Genomic DNA, 23979 nt, shown 5'->3' with positions numbered 1-23979 from the left:
CTTTGGTATCACTAGGTTGATTATGGCACATATGGTATACAATACTGAACCGACTTGCACTTCTACATTTTCTTCGCGGACATGACACACTCAGAGTCAATATATCAAGTGTCTTGAATCCTGGACTTTTTAAATTTTTATAGTTTTTCTTAAGATTTGATTGTCACATTGCAGTGAATACACTAGTAGAATTATATGATACATTATATTTTCTTAAAATCATTGAAATTATATACAAAATAGTAAAAAAATAAAGTCATCTGTTTGCATAACTTTAGTAGGGAAGATTAAAAATTAAAATCATTTATTATATATATAATAGTTACAATTAAAAAACTACGTCTATTGTTAAACAAACATCCTGAAGATAACAAGTCAAACCTAGAGGAATAGAAGATAAATGCTACCGTTGAAATATTTAAATCTAAGATGTTTTTCGAAGAGTTCCAGTATTTATCTACTGTAACACACAGGTATTTAAGTTCAATAGCCTGCGGCTCCTCCTGATGATTTTTCAAGGTACATGAAGTCCTGAAAAATATTAAAAGTAAAATGACTTGTGATGTCCAAAATAAAAAAAATATGTATACCAGGTGAATATTTATTTTGTTTTTGTTGTTTGTTTAATAAAGGAGAAGATATGTTATAACTGCCAATGAGACAACTCTCAACATGATAGTATTATCAGAATTGGGTTTCTGACTGTTATCGGGTTTGTCGGATGCTGGGTCGTGTGGACTGTTGTTTGCCTGTTATGGTTGGACTTAACCAACAGCACACCTTACGGACTTATGAGTATGGGTAAGGGCCTGAAAACAGTTAAAACAAACACAGTGAATTTGGTTTTAGATGTTATATCTTCTGAAGCGCATTCGATAATCCAAATATAATTCACAACAATATAATAGTATATTATACAAATAATAGAAACATATAATTCATATAAATGATCAAATAATAGATATAGTATACAAATTTTATGTAAATGCATGAGCATATGCATTTAAACTGACAAACACGTATGCTTATAATATTTCTTATAAATGAAAGCTTATTTAGCATTCAAATATATGAGCAAGATGCGGACTTAATCTTAAATATATGAGCATAATGCGAGACCGACTATTTGAACCTAACAGAGCATAAAGCACGTGCTAACCAGCATAAAATATTGAATATATAATATTTTGATAAGGGGCATGTAATAAAATGTTACGATCTGGTATCTTTTGAAATATAAACATGGTAGAGCATATATGGTGCTTGTAAAAGCTTAAAACTATTAACCTATCAACCCAAAAATATCAATTCCGACAATGAGCATTGGTTGAGAAATATTCGAAATCGAGACAAACTTAGCATTACGAACTTAATCGTGAATATGCAAATAATATAAATATGAAACACTATAATATGAATTGGGGAAACTAGCTATTAAAATATAAATGCTTGCTTTGTATCAAAATTCATGACTCATAATAATATAGGACTAAACGACAAGAATAGTTTACGATAAATAATTTCTTATTAAATTAACCTACACATGTGAAAATTACGCATAACGCGTTTATCAAAATAATCAATATCTTATCCTTGCGGAACTGACCTTAAATCGTATTAAGTATGAACAAGCGATAAGTTAAAATTATCATTTCCAACATGCGAGCGTAAAACTTAATTCTATAACGCGTTTAAAAATACCCTTGAGTACAGAAAGTTTGTGAAGAATAAACCAACATTTTTTTGAACATATATACATCTATTTACACTGATCAAGAAACAACGATTTGATCTTAATTTCTTTCCTTGCAGAACTTATTGATAATTAATTTCAACTTTACTAAATAAAATGGAAAGGAAACTTAACGAAGTTTCATGATGCAATTAAATAAAATAATAAATAAAAATACTTGACTCACCTGAAAACAGTTAAAACAAACACAGTGAATTTGGTTTTAGATGCTATATCTTCTAAAGCGCATTCGATAATGCCACTTTTGGGACCGAAATTCACTTGTTCGATTTTGCGTTACTGTTTCAGGTTCGTCCAATCAGATTCGTCAAACAATCAAGCTATCTTGGTTACCCTGAACTTTTGGGGTAAAAAGGGGCGTGGAAAGGTCTTTGCTGGACAGGACAAAGAACCCTAATTGACCAGGTTACCTAGACCTAGGTTGTTTACACAACAAGTTGTTTGTGGTTACCGGACAATAGAATTAGTAAAAAACATGTCTAATTGTGTCCACTTAGCTTGTCGCTAAACATCTTAAATTGATAAAAATAATGCCTAACAAAGAGAAAATCTGAAGTGACAAATTCCAAAATAAATATCTATTAGATTTGAAATTCTTATCTTAAATATTTCGAGAATATAAAAATGATTTCCTTCAACAATAATGAACGAATATATAACAAAAATACTTTTAATAAATACTGCAGCTTCGAAATGAACTTTAAATAAATAAAATATCTTAAACTTATGCCTTTTTGCTGAAAACTAAATTTTCACCAAAATATAAAATAAGGTCTAAAATGACTCCATGACAGTATGACTATTTCTTCTTCGGAAAAACTGTCCGTAATAAACTTAATTGTGTTTTGCTTTATATTTTGACAATGAATGTTTGATAATTTATAAACCTTGATGAGTTTAGGATTCTGAGTCAACAGTAATGAAAAAGAAATAAAAACTCCAAACTAAAGTATAGTCATCTTACTTTTTCACTAGTCTAGACAATATGTGGTCATAATTTATTTTAGATTGGCAACATTGATAATTAGGATAGAAAAATGAAATGTATACGATATAGTTATAAACGAATAGAACTTTGTAATGATAAACTATAAATGCTTCTATACAAATAACACAACATAATACAATAAGCCCATGTAAGTGTGTAGGATAAATGGTTTAACAAATACAATTATGTAATATAAATGTATATGTACATATTAACATTGTCCTTTCGAAGTATATAATGCATTGCAAAAAATTCATGTTAGCACATGGTCGTCATTTTAATTTTTTTTACTTTAGAAGAGAAATTCCGATTGATGACGGTTGAAAAAGAGCGACGAAAGATACCAAAGGAACAACTCAAACTCATAAATCGAAAATAAACCGACAACGCCATGGCTAAAAATGAAAAAGACAATCAGACACAAAATAGAAAACTAAAGAATAAACAACAGGAACCCCACCAAAAACTAGGGCTGATCTCAGGTGCTCCTTAAGGGTAAGCAGATCCTGCTCCACATGTGGCACCCGTCGTGTTGCTTATATGATAACAAATAGTCTTATTCGGTAGGTCACATTCATGAAAGGGAAGGGGATTGTAGTTACGACGTAAGGAACAACATATCCGATATCATTTGTGAAACGGTTATTCCATAACGGTCAACCAACTCGTGATACTTATCCTACAAATTACATCGAAACTTGTCTGATCAACTGGTCAATGTTGTTTAAGAAATACGAACAAAATATACAGCAATAAATAAATCAATGGTCAATATGGATTAAAATTACCAGTCACAATTAAACAGGTCTCTCTAATCTGGAATGTCTTCTCTATTGATTTTTAAGTGGCCAGTAGCATTTCCCCTAAAAAAGTAATTCATGAATTATTGATAAAATGTGATATAGAAGAATAATTATATTTTATCATGGCAAGGGAGTAGTCTTAGTACTTCATGTCCTTCTTATTGAGGAATTCATCTGTAAACAAATAATTTCTGTTTGGCAGCATTGTTTTCGTCCTGGTAAAACAATTTGTTCAATTTTAAATATTTGCCACTGGACGTTCATCAACCAATAATCGATCGATCAACTACGGATGATTTTCTACATCCCCCCCCCCCCATTTTGACCGGACGTGGTTGCGTACTATTACAGTCAAACTGACGTTTCAGAGATTGTTTGAAGTATACTGTTCATGGTCAAATTCATTGTTTGTTTTTGTTTTTTCAAGATCACTGACACTGCAATGCATGTTTCCTTGGTAAATCTCCGAGTATGGAGTATATGATTATTAAATATGAAATTAAAATCTGTTTAAGATTAAAGATTATACAAGATTATGAAAAACTGAACAAAGTACAGGTATAAGAACCCGTGGCGGGGCTTATTATATGATATTAAGAGAAAACTTTACAAATACTTTAGCAATGGGGACATTGTCACCTGATTTGAAGAAGGACAGCCATTGGCCACAGGAAATGAATTGAATATATTAAAAAAAAAAATCAAATATCAGTCATTAAAAATAAATGAAAAAGACTTATATTTTACGCCAATGAAATATTAACTACCATTTCTAGAGGTCAACCCAGGCAATGTTAAAGACACAAATTTTATATCTGTTATCATAGATGGTGATGCCGACAAGGCCATTCAGTTCCAAAAAATTGTGTATCTGTTATCATAGATGGTGCTGCCGACAAGGCGATTTAGTCCAAAGAAATTGTGTATCCGAGATATGGAACAAATGGAAAAGTTCACAGTGCATACATATGTAGTAGCATTGAAAATGTACACACATCTGATGCAGAAAATAATGTATCTATAACTCAACAATTCCTCTGCAAGATATCCACACTCAGTCTTGACAGTCAGTCAGAGAATAGTCATATCGCCAATGATCCTGGAGAAATAAATAATGATCATTTTTTGGTTTAGCCGTTACACGAGGATTCTGTGAAAATTAAGGTTCATAGAGGAAATCTAATGATAGAAATGATGAAATATTTTCAGATCCAACAATAATGTATGCTACATTTTTTTGTATGTCAGTATGATATAGCCACCTGGAAAATAAGATTCTGCAAAAGTGGCAATTCCGTTAATTGACAGTGATTTCAATATTTGGAAGACATAATATAGAGTAAACAAAAAAAGAGAAGTGAAGCCCTTGGCCAGGATAAGAATTCTGAGACCTAGCAACTTATATGACATTTACATACAGGAAAATAACACCGTTATAGCCTAAAGCAATGCAGAGTTCGAGACAGTTATGCTAAGCATTGGAGAATTTGTAAAAGTAGCACATACACAACATAACAGTTGAAGACCGGAAAAAATTACGTTCAATTTAATGAAACTACAAATTAATTCAGCATGAATATACTTTGTATAATGTAACACTCTCAAACGTGTCCATCCCCCAAGACGTGTTCGTTTTTTTTTTTACAATAACCCGAACTAAACATAGAACAAAGTTGAAAGAAGAAAATTCAAAATTTAAAGTACACAAGGAGGTATAATAGTACAATGATACTTGACCATATAGCTTATTGTCAGAGTTAAATATCGCTTCAGACTTGTCTGAGTGCAAAGTAGAGAAAAAATAAAAAACCAAAGTCTACACAATTGAAGTTCTTTCAACATCAATTTCTAAATTATTTATGATAAGCTACTTCCGGTTAACACAAAGTAACTGTAGGCGTCCAAGCATAGGTTTCGATATATTTTTGCCTGAAATAAGGGAGATAATTGTCAACTTCCGTTTTTAAAAATGTCACTTTAGGACTCACATGATAGCTTTATTAACACGAATTCCAAAATTAAAAGATTCTATATACTTTTGCATGTAATAAGGAAGATATAAGTAACTTCCGGTTTAATGAAGTCACCCTATGGCTATTATGTACCACGTTGGAGTCATAATCAGTTTACCTTAAATTGAAACATTTCAGGGACAATAACTCCTATAAGATGTCATATGATTGTTTCTGACCAAATGTATCATAACCTACCGAATTAGACTATTTACCGGATTTGTAATCACATAAGCAACACGACGGGTGCCACATGTGGAACAGGATCTGCTTACCCTTCCGGAGCACCTGAGATCACCCCTAGTTTTTGGTGGGGTTGGTGTTGTTTTTTCTTTAGTTTTCTATGTTGTGTCATGTGTACTATTGTTTTTCTGTTTGTCTTTTTCATTTTTAGCCATTTTAATTCATGGGGGCTTGAATATATCGTGATTTTACCACGGGTTGGCCCTTTATGACAAATATTTTACCCCTGAACGATAGCGAGGGGTAAAACATCGGCATAACGGGACAACCCGTGGTAAAATCTAGTTATATTCAAGCCCCAATGAATTATTTCGATTTTGATAGGACACATACGGCAATTCTTTTGGATCGAAGCGCTCTAGGTGTAGGCAAATATTTGCCGTTCCCATAAATAACGCACTAATAAACTAGCGTAAAAGAACGGAGCAAACTGCATTAGTGACATGCTTAAACTAATTAAAATAATGTATTTAGACAGTTTTGGATGAATTTGAATGATAATTTATTTATATGTCTTATATGATGTACAATACAGGGCTTTTGCCACATTTTAGCATCATTTGTGTATGTTTCCTTGTGATGATTTTCGGATTCACAAGCGTGTATTTTCCCGTAAAATGCTTACATTCTAACGTCATTGTTCTATGACGTCGGGTATCTCATTCATAAAAAAGCATATGACGTGGGAGTACAATCGGAACAGCACTGGCAATATATTCATATTTTACCACGGGTGTGTACTCAAAGCGTTTGAATGACGTCATGTTAGAATTAATATTATATCATTTCAGATTTATTTTACTCGATGAACCGTGTTGCAATTAGTGAGTGGTGTTGTAAAATACTATCGTCCTAGTTATTGACTTGCAATACGATTCATAAAGTGTAGCGTTTTACATAATTAAACTAGGAAGAATGAATGGACACTGAATTTCATTTCTTAGAATTAATAGTTATTCGAAAAATTTAACATAAAATTCTTTTTCATAAAAAGGATCGTTGTTAATCTCTTCAAAATGTAAGGTTTATAGACATTTGAACCAACTTCCCTACCCCGATATTGGTCATGATAAAGACTTGGAGTCTTTTATGTTTTTGCAAGTTACTTAGCCGAACATAGAAATTCTGTAAATTTATCAAAAAGGAAAAAGGAAAGACCTTTCAATTGTTCATGAACAATTGACTTTTAAAATGTTTCTCTTCTTTACCACGACATATACATAATTCAAATAAACGTTCGTGACATTGTACTTTTTCAACAAATGTCGTCATCAGAATTCATTATTATTCACAAATATGTTACAGTACATGAAAACAAATCTACTGTATACATGTAAACATGTAAGTTGTAAATATTTTTTGTCATGTTATTTTGGTGACAAAATTTAAGTTTATTCAATGACATTTTAAGGTACTTCCTGGTACTTTTATAGTGTACTAAATGTACTATAATGCATTGTTTGTGCATATAAAAGATGTACAGTTGCCTAGCATTATTCAAATCCGAAACAATTCTTTTTATGTGGATAAGTTGCCTCCATGGCATTCAAATACATCTTTCTATTTGATATTATATTGTTTATGAAAGGGTGTATTTGAAATTGTTCACAAGTATTAATGGTGGTAAAACTAAGGTGTGCTCTCTTGGGGAAAGAGGAGAAGAACAAAATGAAATATTCCCCTATTCTTAGAATCAACCTAGGTTAAAAGTCTTGTATACTTCAAAATACTTTTAAGACCTGGATCCTTCTGATTCAAAAATTGAGAAGTGGTGTAAAGCAAACCTAAATAAGATTTTAATTTATGAACAAAAATATGTCTCGAATTTGAAAACACATTTGAAGGAACTTTTTTTCTCAAATTGTTTATGATAACAACACATAATTATACATGATTTACATGATGTGGTTAAAAATATTTACAAAAAGTGAGGGGTTTTGGACCAGTAAATTATAAGAAAAAATACTTACCCCAAGCTTTGGTGAAAAAATTCCATCATTAAGGGGAAAAAATGTTTCAGCATATTCCTTGATTGCATTTTTTTCCCCATTTTGTCATACTTTGATAGAAATAATTATTTCAAGGCATACATCTTCTTAGAAGAATCAATTATTATTCTTGAATACACATAAACACTTCATTTTGATTCAGCATTCAGTGATGCAGAAACAAATTTTTTTCCTAGTAGATCTACATGACAATATATTTTATAAAGATTATGGGTATACAATGTACAATTTTGTTGTATATATATTCTATTCTAGAGTAATGTTTTTAGATAATTTCTGTTAAGACCCAATGTCAGTTATATGTTTATTTCCATTCTAAATATGTTTATACATGCAAATAATTATTTATGTCAGGTCTATTAATGATGAACACTGAAATGTAACAACTTCTGGTCACTGGCATATAATATCATACCCTTAAAATTGAATTAATCAAAGTACTCTATTAGAATAAAGGCTTTACCAAAAAAGTAATTGCTATTTGTTTGTTAGTAGCAATATTACAAGGTAATAAAAATTGAGAAACATTAATAAACAATAAAAACAAAATCAGGGCTTTATTTCATTTTGTATTGAGAGACTGAGTAAAAAAGTAAAAAAATTTCCTAAACAAATTAATGTCATAATTGCATTTTATCTTTAAAGAATTTTGTTTTCTGCAGTGGTTTTTCATTCCAACTATTTTTTGAGATTTGGCCTGACATTGGTAGCAAACCTGTCATGTGTTTTGTTTTGTGCTGTCTCATTTTAGAAAATGGGATATATTGTAAAATATCAATTATGAAATGTAGTAGTTAGAACTTTCTGTTTTTTAAATCATCCAGAACTTAATAGGGCTTAGGAGATATAAATCTCAACATAGAACATGGATACCCATACCCTTGAGTTGTCATGTCTGTATTTAACAAAATAAAGTAAATTGTATATTTTTCTAGAATAAATACACTTGATGAAAGCTTAATAATATGATAAAGGAAATGAGATACCTTGTTTTTCTGAGTACTTATAGAAATATAAATAAATGCACTTTTAGTCTCTAACAGAAATGTCAAGTTACTTTATAGAACATGTGTACATATATATCCAATAGCAGTTATGGTCAATGCCAAGAGTATCAGGATATATTCTGGGTGTGACAGCTTCTAAGTATTTGTCATGTCAACTTAAAACCCAATCCCCAATCATTTATATCAAATAACCAAATATTGCTAAACATGCTATACACATGATAAAATTTAAATGCCAATATAGTTTCTGTAAACTGAAAATAGCTTTTTCACTAATTATATGTAATTTAGTGGGATAGTAATGCATGTACTCAAAATAAAAAAAAACCAATCACAACATAAAACAGAGCCATGGAGTGTGAAAAAAATAATTATATTATGAACATGAAAATCTGTTTTAAGTATAATTTGTACCATCAGAGACATATGATATAAAACCATCTCTGGTAACATATATAGAACTATATACTGAAATATGTGTAATAATGTAGAATTAAAAAAAATACCATGTTGACCTTATATATAAATCCTAATCAAATGCAGGTACATGCAGCTTAACAATAATTGTTAAATAGAATGAACTGAGATTAAATTAACTGCAGATTGAACAATCATCTAATGAACAACTATTGAATGACCGCCAAAAGAAAACAAAATGGACGATATAACCGAAATATTCTATCTACAAAAGATTAAGTCAACACTAGTAGGAAACACTGATCAGATCGATACAAAAACGGTGATGATTGCAATATTGAATACTTTACTTCATCTTAACGAAAAAATCGAAGTAAACGAAACAGATGTAAAGAAAATAGAAGACATCAACACAAAAATGTTATCGGTAATAGCAAGAGTATCGGAACACGAAGAGCTGTTAAATGACATCCAAATCAACAGCAAAGTAGTAGAGGAAGGTGTAGAAAGTATAGGAAAAATAGTCAATACTGCGCTGAACCATTGTGACAGAAATACAGACTCGATTGAGAACATTGACGAAAGAATCCTGGCTATAGAAACGAAGGCAAATCAGAACAAAAAGAAACAATCAAACAAATGCAAGACACGATCACGGATTTAAAATGCAGAAGCATGAAAAATAATTTAATCTTTTCCGGACTAGATTCCCAACAAAATGAAATATGCGATGCAAAAATTCAAAACTTCTTAGAAGCGGAACTAGGCATAAACTACCGCGTTTCATTTGGAAATGTTCACCGCTTCGGCAAACCAGGCCTAAATGGAGTCCGCCCTATAGTGACACGCTTTATTTATCGAAGAGAAATGGAACACGTCCTCAGCCGAACTTATAAGTTAAAAGGCAAAAAAATTGGTATTAGCGAACAGTTCCCACCAGAAATTGAAAATAAAAGAAAAGATCTCTACCCAATTATGAAAAAGGCAAAAAGTGAGGGCAAAAAAGTTAAGCTTGTCCGAGACAAGCTTTATATAAATGGAAAACCATACTATAACAGAACAGCCTCCAACGACCAAACAAAAGAATATAGGGATGTTCTTCTGAGCAAAAACCCTCCTCTAACAATTACTGGATCCCCGCCAATACCACCACGTCGATTTAAACGCTCGAGAAATGACTCTGCCGAAGATGAAAACGAGGAAATTACTTTGTCAACCCATATTTAGGATGAATCGAGAGAATCCTTGAATGAGGAAGTCCATATAGAAAATGAGCAGAACATTTTAAATATACTGTGTATTAACTGTTGTGGTCTAAAATCAAGAATCAATTATCCCGAATTTAGTGAACTAATTTACAAAAATGATATTGCTTGCTTTGTAGAAACTAAAACTGATGATTTGGATGTCATTCGGCTTAAAGGGTATAAATTTCTTTTGAAAAATAGGAAAAAAAGTAAGTAGAATAAAGTCCGGGGGTATAGCTCTGTGTTTTAAAGTACACCATCATGAAAATATTGAGGTTATAAAAACTGATTGCAAAGTTGTTTTGTGGTGTAAAATATCAAAAATTATATGTTCTAACCAAGATGTTATACTAGGTATTATCTATATACCACCGGAATACACATCATACTCTTCGTCAAGTGCTCTCGATGAAATTGAAAACGAATATTTAGATCTCTCAAGGAAATTTGAAAAAGTATTTTTTATCGGTGACTTTAACGCGCGAACAGCAGAAGACAGAGATTTTATTTATGTTAATGAAAATGATATATGTACTTATGATGAGGGTGTGACTGTAAACATGGTGTGTGAATTAGACGAAAAAAACTTGACCCGGAAAAGGAATAATAAAGACAAATGCAAAAACCGTTTTGGGAATCAGTTATTAGATTTCTGTAAAGGTAATAATCTTTTTATCATGAATGGCAGAACACAAAAAGATAGGGAAGGTAAATTAACATGTCGAAATGCTAGCGTAGTCGATTATTGCATCAGTAATGTATCTTTTTTACAAAATTTTTTAAACTTTGAAATTTTAGATTTTTCCAGTTTATATTCCGACGTTCATTCCCCTTTACTGCTTTCAATCAAGTGCTTAATTGCAGATACGGAAACAACTGATGGCATTGATAATGGCAAAGATGAGAAAATAAAGAAATGGGACGCTTCAAAATCATTGCTTTTCCAAGAAAATATTGATACTGAAATGATAGCCATCTTAATGAAAGAAATTGAAGACACTAAGAACTTGACCCAATTAAGTATAAACTCAATGGTACATAAAATAGGAAAACGTCTATTAGATTCGGCTAAAAAGACTTTTGGCACTAAAAAAAACGTTTCTAAAGCTACTATTATAACAAAATCCCAACGAGGCACGCAAAAAAAACCTTGGTTTGATTTAGATTGCTCAAAGGCAAGACAACAATTTCGGAAATTTAAACGCAGAAAAAAATCTGTCTACACATTACTGCAACCTCGCAAAAGCAAGCGAAAAGCAAAATAAAAAAGTAATGAATAAGGCGCAAAAGAAATACAGAAAAGAAATCAGAAATAAAATGAATCACTGAAAAATAATGATACGCAAGAATACTGGAAAATTTTGAATAACCGTGATGGCACAGTACAACCAAATGTAGATTTTGAAAAATTTGCTTACATTTTTTTAAAGAACTAAATACAGCCAAAGAAAATATAAAAGATACAAAAGACACTTCTCAAGGTCATTGCGATTTCGATAATAACATCTATGAAAGCCTTAATGTGCCGATAACTGAAGATGAAATTTTAAAGTGCGTAAAAAAGCTGAAAAACAACAAAGCCTGTTCAGATGATAAAATTATCAACGAATACATAAAATCTTCGCTTGGTCAGTATATGGAACTTTATCTCAAATTGTTCAATCTTATCTTTGAATCGGGGACAATTCCTGAATCATGGGTAATTGGGACCATTAAACCATTTTACAAAAATAAAGGTGATAAATACAACCCTAAAAATTATCGCCCGATTACAATTGTTAGCTGTTTTAGAAAACTATTTACTTCAATCTTAAATGCAAGACTAATAAAATTTTCGAAAGAAACATTGTTGATAAAGGAAAAACAAGTTGGTTTTCGTGAAGGTTATTCGACAACTGATTGCATGTTCGTTTTGCATTCATTTTTTGAAATTCTAAGAAATAAGAAAAAGAAGCTCTTTTGTGCATTTGTTGATTTTGAGAAGGCATTTGACACTGTTCAACGGGATGCTCTGTGGTATAAAATGCTTTTAAGTAATAAAAGTGGCAAAATGTACAACATTATCTTTAATATGTATCAAAATATCAAATCATGTTTAATATATAATGGTAAAATTCTTATTTTTTCCCATGCGAAAATAGTGTTCGACAGGGTGAAATTCTATCACCCTTTTTATTTTCACTTTTTTAAATGACTTAGAAGATTTCCTATGCCAAGAAAATGTGATTGGTCAACAAACAGTAAGCAAAGACATTGAAACAAAGTTAGATATTTATTTAAATTTATTTGCTATACTTTATGCTGATGACACGATCATACTTGCCGAAACGGCGACTGATCTCCAGGCCTCCTTAGATAAATTTAATACGTATTGTAACATATGGGGACTCAGATGAACGTTGAAAAAACAAAGATAGTAGTTTTTACAAAGGGAAGATTACAAAAGAATTTAATGTTTAAATACAACAACTCAAATATCGATATTGTTAAAGACTTTAATTATTTAGGGGTATATTTTTCAAGAACTGGGAGTTTTAAAACGGGCAAACTTCATTTGGCAGAAAAGGCTACTAACGCAATGTACAATGTCTTACGAGAAGGAAGAAAACATAATCTTTCAAGACGGAGACCAAAAACATTCATATACAATAAAAAAAAAATGGTTTTCATATACAATCAACCGCCTACATTATGTTTATGATAAAATTTGCATACACAAAGCATTTATCAACGTGGCTTTAGCAATATGTTGCACAATATGAATACATTAATTGTTTACATAACTATAAAACAGAGCGTTCTTCCCTTCCATTACAACTTCCCACAGGAGCAGATTCATCAATTAAGGAAAATTTTAAGACCAGGTAAGTGTGAAGTATTATTATAGAATCGATCAAAACATTAAAGTCGTGATATGGACAGTACAAAGGAAGTATATTTTAAACAACTGTAGACTTTGAGATATGTATACAATATCTATTCGATTTGTTCCCAACAATCGTATATAATTTTTAAGAAATAAAATTCTATTTCCATTTTTTTTTCATTTGATGCTGCAATTGCTTATGTAACACTTATTTTAATGTTGTTTGCTTTAAAGTCTTTTGTTCAGTTTCATTGCAAATGATACTTTAGATGCAGCTTATCGGTATACTTAAACAATGAATCTTACAAATTGATAAAAAAAAATGAATATTGTCAATGGTCAACATTAATATGATGTGGTTCAAAGAAAACCTGTAGAGCAAATTTAAATAATTAAATGTTATTTTACGACTTAAAAATCACAAATTCTAATATTAAGGATGTTGGTTTCTCATTGTCACATAAAATGAGTATGTATTTATCAAATCACGTGTGCGATACAATCCCGAATTGCCGAATTCTGGCAGGCCGCAGGGAGTTGTGAAACACGACATTATAACATGTATAAGCTACGATATTCAAATATAAAATTGTAATAAACATGATAAATTAGTTATGATTCTTATTTTATTTAAATACATTTTTTACGTTTTTTTCTTTAATACAATATATACCAAATTTACAGCATTTGAGATTTACATGTATCTACATAGTACTGCCTCGTTTAAAAACTTAAGGCGATGTACAACAAGGAACAGTGAAATGCGTAAATACAACATAAAATTATGTCTCCCCTGAAATGTTGTGATCATATAGAAAAGTGTTCGAGGACACTGTTTCATAATGAAATACTGTTAATGACAATATTTCATTTTGACATTATGAAATTGTTTATAAAATTTTGTCACATCCATCGGATAAATACTTCAATATAAAATACGGTCAATGACAATATTTTACTTCGAAATTCTGTCATTCCAATTTTTCACTATTAAACACTAAAACGGAAAGGATCTTATCAATTGAGAATATCAAAAGATAAATACATCAAACTAATGGAAAACAACTGTCATATTCCCGACTTGATAAAAGCATCCCCTTATGTATAAAATGGTGGATTTAACCTCATTGTATAGCTAGCATTACATACACCAGTTTGAATTTTGCTTTTTACTGTTAATGTGTTTGGAATTCCTTATTTTAAATCATAGAGTTACGTTTGCCATATTTGTGACAAAATTATACAACAATATTAATGTCAAACAGCGTCTGTCAACAGACCACAATAAGACTCAAAGTGAAAACATATGGTGTGTGAAATTAAAATGTATAATAACATATTGTTTTCATTTCCAATGTAGAACTCATGGTCTCAATCAATGTACATATTTTGTTTTACATAAGAATATTTCTATTTGGTGATAATGTGCAGAAATGATTTTATTGCAAAAGAAAAAAAACTTCCTACGTCCGAAACGTCTGTCTGGATTTACCTTTATCTGGAACGCTCAAAGTTGAATAGTTGACACTTTTTCACATTCGTTACGCTGTTTAATATCTGGGTATATAGTTGATAGTTTATTTTGTTTTGGTTTTGTGGACTTTTTTTAATTCATCTTTGAGTTTCTTGTGGATGCATGTTTTACTGAAAAATATGCATGTGTGTTTAACCATTTATAGCTACCTCTCACTTGTATGACAGTCGCACCGAATTCCATTATACGATGGTCTTGAAGAATAGATTCTGGGTACTGACGTTGTTTATCATCTTAATAACGCGTTATACTATTCTTTTATTTGTCGTTATGATTATTACTTTTAGTTATTGTTTTATAATTATTGAACCATTGTCTTTCATTTTTATTTTTGATTTTGATATTATGTTTTTTCAGTATGCCTTAATGTGTTTCTTGGTTACATGTGACATGGCTTTGTACTTCCCGTCATTGTGTTATTGTTCAATGATAAGTTTTACCTTTGAATAAATATACTGTATGAAAATCTATCACATCATGCCACACGCCGAATATCAAATCATTCGGTGACACCATGGAAGGAGTACGATTTGGTCCAATTTATCGCAATGGAGAGATAGATAACTCGTGAATCTTAACATTTACATGCTACAAGCCTTATCATTATAAAACATATTTTAATATGAACCTCTTGAACAGAACTTCACATTAGATTTAAATTCGTGTTGACTATAAATTGTATCAACTTTTAGATTCCAAATCATAAAACCGGTTCTACGATTTTGTAAAATTATTGTATTGGTTGAAAAATTTTCCATTATTTTCCAAGTACTTGAAACAGTAGCAAGCTAATGAATCGTGTTATGGTGGGACTATTGTATGAATTTGACAATTAAAAATAGCGCATGGAGATATGCTTGATAACGTGACATTTCGAGGTCTAATATATCTTTTTTATTTGCACTTTGGCGGTGGGCAATCGTGTTCCTGGGTCCAGTCTCTTTCCCTCTGTGATTTGTGATTGACTTCATTTCTGGCTTTTTAAATTTAGAATATATTTAATTAGTAAGTGAAACATTTAATCATTTAAATAAAAAAAAATGTTTCGTTTTTTCTGTACATTTTAAAGGGGTGGAAATCTTGAATAAAATCAAGCGCACCATTTAGTAAGTATCATAAAATGGAGGAAGATAAATCCTCTGTATTCGGCGGTCTTGATGTTTTACGTTTTGCAATCTTTCGTCTACAAAAACAATCGTAAATTATATATGACTATGAAGACTTTCTAACCTTACTGTTTTGATTTTCTTTATTTGGTTTTACGAATATTTTTTCCGTCGCAACCCAACACAATGGAAGTATTTTTACACTGCCCACATGTTAGGTTCTCTGTAATAGATACATTTTTGTTTTTGTAAAATAAGCCAATTTATTTGAAAAAGCAAAATTAGTTTAAAAAAAAACACGAATTTAAAAAAAAAATGCTTTTGAAAAAGTATGAGTAAGACACCTATGATATATTACGCAGTTATTAGTTGTTTTGCACACTATGTAAATTTGCAGTTCTTTTTTTCTCAATGAAATTAATTGTGGTAAAAAATCACTAATTTTAAGAACTGGAAACTCCAAAATAACTCGTTGGGTCAATAATCTTTTTTTTTAAATAAAAAGGAATGGGGGACGACAGTTAAACAAATCTTGAGTAAAAAACAGATAATTTTTTAATTTGAGAAGCATTTTTTTTTGTGCTATGATGTCCTAGTAACAAAAGTTGTCTTTTGTAATATTTGAAAAGAAAAACTGTGGTAAAAGTCAAGATTTCGGTCAAAAATCCCAAATTTAGGGAAACATCTTTCTGTGGTAGGGGTTAATCTAAAATTGATATTTAGGTATTAAATTTTTTTTGTGCTTACTTTTTATATCTTTTTGTACTAGGATTTCAATGAACATTCACCCATATAATCTATTATGTTATGTTGGATTTAGTTTCACTGAATCAAATTATCCGTTGGCCACAATTTATGAATTTGTTTTATGCCCACACACAAGAGCATTATCAGCTCTTAGTTGAAAGAAAATTGATATTTACTTCGAACATATCCTACGTTTTTCCTTTGTGTTTACGGAACATAAAACCCTATTAAATGTATTGTTTGGTTTCTATTGGTATTAGCTACTTGCAAAGGTTACGAATTTAACACTGTAATGACATATTTGGATATCTGTCGGTATAACTATTTATTTTGTTATCAATCACTTTATTCTCAAACTAAATATTGTTGCTACACTCATATAGACATTCATGGTCCTACATTATGTCGATAGCTACATTTTGGCATTGCTCGAGCTCATGTTTTATCAGTTTTTAGCCCACCTGGCCCAATAATATTTACACTGAATTCATTGGATGTTTGATGTGCACAATCAAGGTCAAAGTTATTTAAATGAGGCTGATGTTTGAATACAAAATGATTTCAGGTTGCTTAGCCAATTTCTTCATATGTGATTGCAGCTTTCACCTGGATATATGATTACATTTAATGAGAGGAAATCTCTTTTTATTGGGGTGTCACTTTATCCAAGGTCAGGATAAAACTATCCCATCAGGTCATTATAAGCTTTTGTTCTTTATATTGGGGCGTGGGGAATGTGAGCTATAACACCAGGTTTAATCCACCATTTTCTACATAAGAAAATGTCTGTACCAAGTCGGGAATATGACAGTTGTTGTCCATTCGTTTGATGTGTTTGTGCTTTTGATTTTGCCATGTGATTAGGGACTTTCTGTTTTAAATTTTCCTCGGAGTTCAGTATTTTTGTGATTTAACTTTTTGCTCACTAAAGGAAATTTAATATTTAAATAGTATATTATTCAAGATCATATTTACCTTTAGTGAAGTTTCTACGTTTTTATTATTCGTACATAAAAAATATTTGAGCTAAAACGTTTATCAGTTGGAGGTAAACAAATTAAAAAAGCAAAAAAAAAATTTCTTTAAATAAGAAAAATGTTTTAAAGATACTAATAAAATAACGAAAACAATATTTTTTTCAGGATGCTGGCTCTTCAATTTTCTTTAAAAGTTTTGGTCATCATTTTGACCATCCATGCTGAGTTAATATTAGCAGGTAGGTAATTGAACTCTTGTCAGTTATAAGGATATATATTGATTACGGCAAATATGGTAAATTCCGAAATTATTGCTAGATTTGTTTTCAATGCGAATAATTTGCCTGGTCGAGTATCGCTCTAAAAAAACCTCGCAAATGATACTAGAAACATTTATTTGTATGCTGCTTTTCCAGAAATCGTCATAATTATTACGAATGTGAAATTAGCGGTCGGTTCGTTATTCGATATCTAATATCCAACTGTTATCGTAAATTCTCGTTGTCCTCAAATATAAACCCTTATGTAAATCGAATATTTCCCTTTATGAACTTTAGGTATTTATCAATAAAATATAATCAAAAATGTACATTTAAAAGATGATATTTCAAGAACCAAAACAACAAACGGCCACTTTAGTAAAATTTATAGATAGAAAGAAAAACAACTATGGGAGGCCAAAATATAATATTTTCGATTGACTAAATAATAATAAGAGGACCAAGGGGTTGGCTATAACTTCCTGATCTCTCAATCTTCATAATATTATACATTTAGTTAGTTAAATATATATATAAATGAAATCAAAAGGAATTTGGGTAAACTTTTCGTCATCTATGTTTATGGAGGGCTGAAAGTGACAGTTTGATATTCCAAGTTTATAGTGAAAACCTAACGGAGACCGCTGAAAAAAACAGTGAGACCCCCTGATCTTTCAATATCCACAAAATTTTACAATCTTGTAGACTTTGTATATATACAGATGCTATCAAAAGGATTTCCTATGAAAATGTCATCTTCGATATGAACGGACGACTTAATGTGTCACTTTTCAAAAAAAAATTCGTCAAAATTCAGGTGAAAGGGCACAGGGCGTAGGCTAGATCTTCCTGATTTTTCAATCTCAATAATATTATACAGAAAGTTAGTTAATATATAGATATAAATGACATCAAAAGGAATTTGGGTAAACTTTTCGTCTTCTATGTTTATGGAGTGCTCAAAGTACCAGTTAGATATTCAAAATTTATAGTGAAAACCTATCGACGACCGCTGAAAAAACAGTGAGACCCCCTGGTCTTTCAATATCCACAAATTTTTCAATCTTGTAAACTTTGTATATATACAGATGCTATCAAAAGGATTTTCCATTAAAATGACATCTTCGATTTGTACGGACGACTTTTAAAAAGTGTCACTTTTCCAAAAAAAAAAGTCAAAATTCAGGTGAAAGAGCACAGGGCGTAGGCTAGATCTTCCTGATCTCTCAATCTCCATAATATGATACAGATATTTAGTTAATATATAGATATAAATGACATCAAAAGGAATTTGTGTAAACTTTTCGTCTTCTATGTTTATGGAGGGCTCAAAGTGCCAATTTGATATTCAAAATGTATAGTGAAAAACTACCGGAGACAGCTGCAAAAAAACAGTGAGACCCCTCTGGTCTTTCAATTTTCTCAAAATTTTACATTCTTAAGCCCACCGTTAACATAGAAGACAAAAAGTTTACCAAATTCTTTTGGTGTCATTTGTATCTTTATATTAAGTAACTATCTGCATCATATTATGAAGATTGAGAGATCAAGGAGGTCTAGCCATCGCCATGTGCCCTTTAACCTGAATTTTAAAAGATTTTTAGGTGACAAGTGACAATTTAAACCCTCCATAGATATCGAAGATGACATTATTCGGGAAAATTCTTTTGATAAAATCTGTATATATATATAGTCTAAAAAGATCATCAATTTTATGGACAATACAAGACCAGGTGAGTCTCGTCGTCATTTTAGCGATCTCCGGTAGGTTTTCACTATATATTTTGAATATCAAACTGGCACTTTGAGGCCATCTTAATCATAGAAGACAAGAAGTTAACCCAAATTCTTTTTTTAGTCATTTGTATCTTTATATTAACTAACTATCTGCATAATATTATGAAAATTGAGAGATCAGGGAGGTCTAGTCATCGCCCTGTGGCCTTTAACCTGAATTTCAGTAGATTTTTAGGTGAAAAGTGACAGTTTCTTTTATTTTTTGGCTTTCCATAATTATTTCTATTTATATTTTTAAAAGCTAAAATGTACTAGAGAGATCGTTTGTTTTTATTTCAAAAAATATAATGATAATGTATTGAAGTACTTTATTGATTGTATTTTATAGATACATTTGTAAAAATATATGTGTCATAAAGACAAATGTGCCATTTAAATAAAGGTTCATATTTGAGGACAACGATAATTTACGACAGCTAGCTTGAAGGGGTCATAAAACGATTTCGCACATCATTTTATTCCTTTCAACTACGAATATCATGCTTTTAATGTTATAGAGTATTTAAATTTTTATTATTTTCCACTAAGAAATTGGACTATCGAAAAACGAATAACGAACCGGCTGCTAACTTCACATCCATATAATTATTCTCAAATTTAGTTTTTTGTGTCAAAATCGTAATTAAAGTGCTCGTAATAATGTTTGAATTTACAACTGTATACCATAGATTTTTCTTATATTTTCCAAGATACTAAAAGTGAATTGCTATATAAAAAACGATATGTGCTATAATTGCCAATGATACATCTATCCACAAGAGTTCAAATGAAGTCTCCTTCAGGTTAATTTTGTCATGAAGTGGAAAAGATTGAGGAAAAAACGTTATTTTGATTCCAACAAATACACTGTCATAATAGCTCACGAATCTCCTACAAAAATCACAACTGAACACGCCGAACGAGGAACCTTTTGCACAGCAAGCCACTATTTAAGCAACGTTATTACTGTAGTCAAAAATGTTCAAAAAGGTCAGAAAGAGCCCGAAAAAACAAAAAGGACATGCATTGCAAACAAAAATTCAGACAAACAACAGTCTACATTTCACTATATAGAATACCAGGCCATAGACAACACGAACCCTAACAAACACTGGGGGTAATCTCGGGTGCTTTAGGAGGGTAAGCAGATCCTGTGTCACCCATTGTGTTGTTCATGGTCAGTACAAATTCGGAAGTATCAGAGTAGGTAAAACATAACAGTAACAGAACATATTGTAATTAACTTTGGTAGGAAAAGGGGGACCATCGTTGACTGTTTATAGCATGTTTTTTAACATTTCAGTATATCTGACTTGTGAAATGTTTTCCACATTATTTACCATTTAATCTTTTCACTATAAGCATATAACTAAATTTTCAGGAATTTCTGACAAGTGCCTGGCATGTATTTGTAAAGTAAGTATGTATACCAGGCTTCGATTCTTTTTTTTAACGTATTCGGTGACGGACATGCCAAAAAGAGAATGGACATTCAATCAATAAACATTAGGTTAAATCACAATAATAATGATATGCTGTATGTTAAATCTCATTTCATTGGTGGATGCCATGGCAACCAAACAGTTTGTATGTGCATTACCAAGCCCAGGATGTCACTAGTGTTAGTGCCTACACATGCGCAATAGTTATGCAAGCATCGAGGAAATAATTGATCGGAACATAATTTTGAAAGGATATATTCAGTAAAAAATATCTCATTGGCTTCAATGCAAACCTATTACTGCAATTAAATTTACTCCTGGTTTATCTTCAGAAATCAGAAGCTTTCATATATTATTCATTCAGTACAAATATATACCCATCTTTCGCAACAATCAAAACATATGGTCATGAGGCATTTATGGGCCTTTTACACGGCCTTGTTTATAAACATTGTAGATGCGCACTAAATTTCTACACTGAACTTCATTACTTTTCAACCCTGTAGTAAATAAAGTTTTAGTATACAAATGAGTAGATGTTTTATGATTGCCAATGAGACAAATATCCACCAAAGTGAAAATGAAGTGGTAGTAAGCAATTACAGTCCACCGTACGGCCTTCAACAATGAGAACAACCCATGTTGTACAGTCGGCTATAAAAGGCCCAACACAAGCTTATTCCAGCAGTCTTCACCAGGTTTACCTTTTTACTGTTACTATATATTAACTAAATTAAAAGTGCCTTTTGCTTTTTATGCAACTACTGGTAAAGAGATTTTGAAATTGGTTTTAGCTAAGCCAAGGACAGAAATACAAATCTCAGAATCAATACTGTACTTCGTTTGCCAATCTAAAACTAACGGATCATTATAATTACATGTATATAGTTCATTATAATTTTTAATATCTAATTAATTCTAGTATTTCTTATTATTATGCATTGTGTTGTTCACAACAATATTTGAATTTAAGGTAGAATCAGGATGTAAAAGGAACATAGGATGCCGTTTGGATGGCGGATCATATTCCTGTGGACCCTTTCAGATAAAAAACGTGTACTGGAAAGACTGTTATCGACCGGGCAGGGGTATGTGTATAACAAAGCTTATGAAACCAGTAGTACAATACATTTAAGCTGTGACATTTGGTTAGTCTTCCATCTTCAACCAAACAATTCTAGCTGAGGACGAGATAATTTTTCTTTCCACTTCTCATGAATTGATATATAGTTTATAACTTTGGTTTACACTAAAATGCGGAAAATTTATCTTTTCGGTAATTGGTTTTTGTTTTAATATGAGAACTATTTTGGCAATTGAAATTTGAAAAAAAATGGACGTAGTATTAATTGACATAAGATTAGATCACAAAAATTCCTCTGCTGTATGTTAAATCTTATTTCATTGGTCGACGTCATGGCAACCAAATAGTTTATACGTGAATTAACCCATTCCATGATGTTTCGAGTGTGAAATCATATCACTAGCGAAATAGTTTTGTATGTACAAATGTACAGCGAACTTCATTTGATTTGTAAAAAATGGGTATTGTTTTGAGAATAGCTACCCTTGATTTTTTTCGGATATCAATATAAGAGCAGTCTTCAGATGCTTCTGTTTCCTTTTCAGTACTACAAGTAACAAAAGCAGACATATATCGGTTCTTTCCATACACGTAACTATTGGTCTTTTTTGTGTATATACTCATATGAAAACAAACTGAACATAAGTCATCGAGGGTAATATATGCGTCTGCGCGCCAAGTAGCCAGTGCTTCTATATTGGTTATATTTAAATGGTTAATTTTCATGTAATAATACTTAAACTAAGGCTGCAACTGGAGGTTTGACTATTCTGAATATGTCATTGTACCTTTTGTAGACCCAAACGTTTAACTGAATTTTGTATTCTGAACTTTGGACACGAACTTACCTGATTAAAGATGAATGGGACTTCTGCATTTCTGTATTCTGTAGTTTTAAAAGTAATATTCTCTACACAATATTCTTTATATATTTTGCCCATGGTTCTCTGTTCGTTATTTTTCTGGCCCGTTTTTACTATAAAGGTAGGCCCATTATTCTCTATTCAGTATACCACATCTAGACCCTCATTAAGATTTCCATAGAAACTCGTGTCATGTGAAATCCGTATCGTACGTAAATATTATTACTGTACAACTATATTACTATCAAATTTTCCTATTTATAATGGAACTGAATTTGCATTTAACTTTTACAGGTTATAGACAGTGTGCGAACAACTACTATTGTGCAAAGAGATGTACAAAGACTTATATGAGACGTTACGGGGGTAGAAGATGTGGAACGACTTGTGAAGATTACGCACGCATGCATAATGGAGGTCCTACTGGTTGTAGGAAAAGTTCCACTAGATCGTACTGGAGAAAAATCAGGGCGGCAGGCTGCAGAAGAAATAGCTAAATGAACAATCATGTAAAAACAGGCGTGATGCAATCGGTTAATCTCTCACGCTTTTCATGCTTGATTCAATATTCTAGAAATGTAGCAATACATGTTTATTTAAATAATTTTCTTATGACTTCTTTAAGATTGTTTTCCTTTTTCTCTTTCAAAAATTATTTAACGATGTTTGTCTTAAGTCAATTTATTAAATGTGGATGACTGTTCTCATTAGTTTACAAACAAGCCACCTGTGTACACCAATTTAACTCCATTGTATAAACAAGTAGTGAGATGTGTTAGAATTGACAATCAGACAACCTATTACCAGAAGCCAAAGAACGTGGATGTAAGCAACTATTGGTCATC

The 23979-nt window shown here is 31.3% G+C and overlaps 2 protein-coding genes across 2 annotated transcripts in view; one reads left to right on the top strand and one right to left on the bottom strand.

The window, feature by feature from the left end:
• Positions 1 to 417: 417 nt before the first annotated feature.
• LOC143057282 (phospholipid scramblase 1-like) overlaps positions 418 to 23979 on the bottom strand; it is a 53870-nt gene continuing 30308 nt past the window's right edge. Inside the window, exon 10 of the mRNA XM_076230562.1 lies at positions 418 to 531. Coding sequence (XP_076086677.1) covers positions 484 to 531 — 48 coding nt within the window. The 3' untranslated portion in view covers positions 418 to 483. The remainder of the gene's footprint in view (positions 532 to 23979) is intronic.
• LOC143057283 (lysozyme-like) lies at positions 13262 to 23795 on the top strand. Its single transcript, XM_076230566.1, has 5 exons — positions 13262 to 13343; positions 17875 to 17948; positions 21127 to 21161; positions 22161 to 22275; positions 23429 to 23795. The coding sequence occupies exons 2-5, from the start codon at positions 17876 to 17878 to the stop codon at positions 23629 to 23631; spliced, it is 426 nt and encodes a 141-aa protein (XP_076086681.1). The 5' UTR covers positions 13262 to 13343; position 17875; the 3' UTR covers positions 23632 to 23795.

The sequence above is a fragment of the Mytilus galloprovincialis genome, chromosome 13 (assembly GCF_965363235.1).
Source record: "Mytilus galloprovincialis chromosome 13, xbMytGall1.hap1.1, whole genome shotgun sequence".
Classification (NCBI taxonomy): Eukaryota; Metazoa; Mollusca; class Bivalvia; order Mytilida; family Mytilidae; genus Mytilus; species Mytilus galloprovincialis.
Note: the sequence above shows the minus strand (reverse complement) of the source record. Positions and strands in the feature narration are given on the sequence as shown.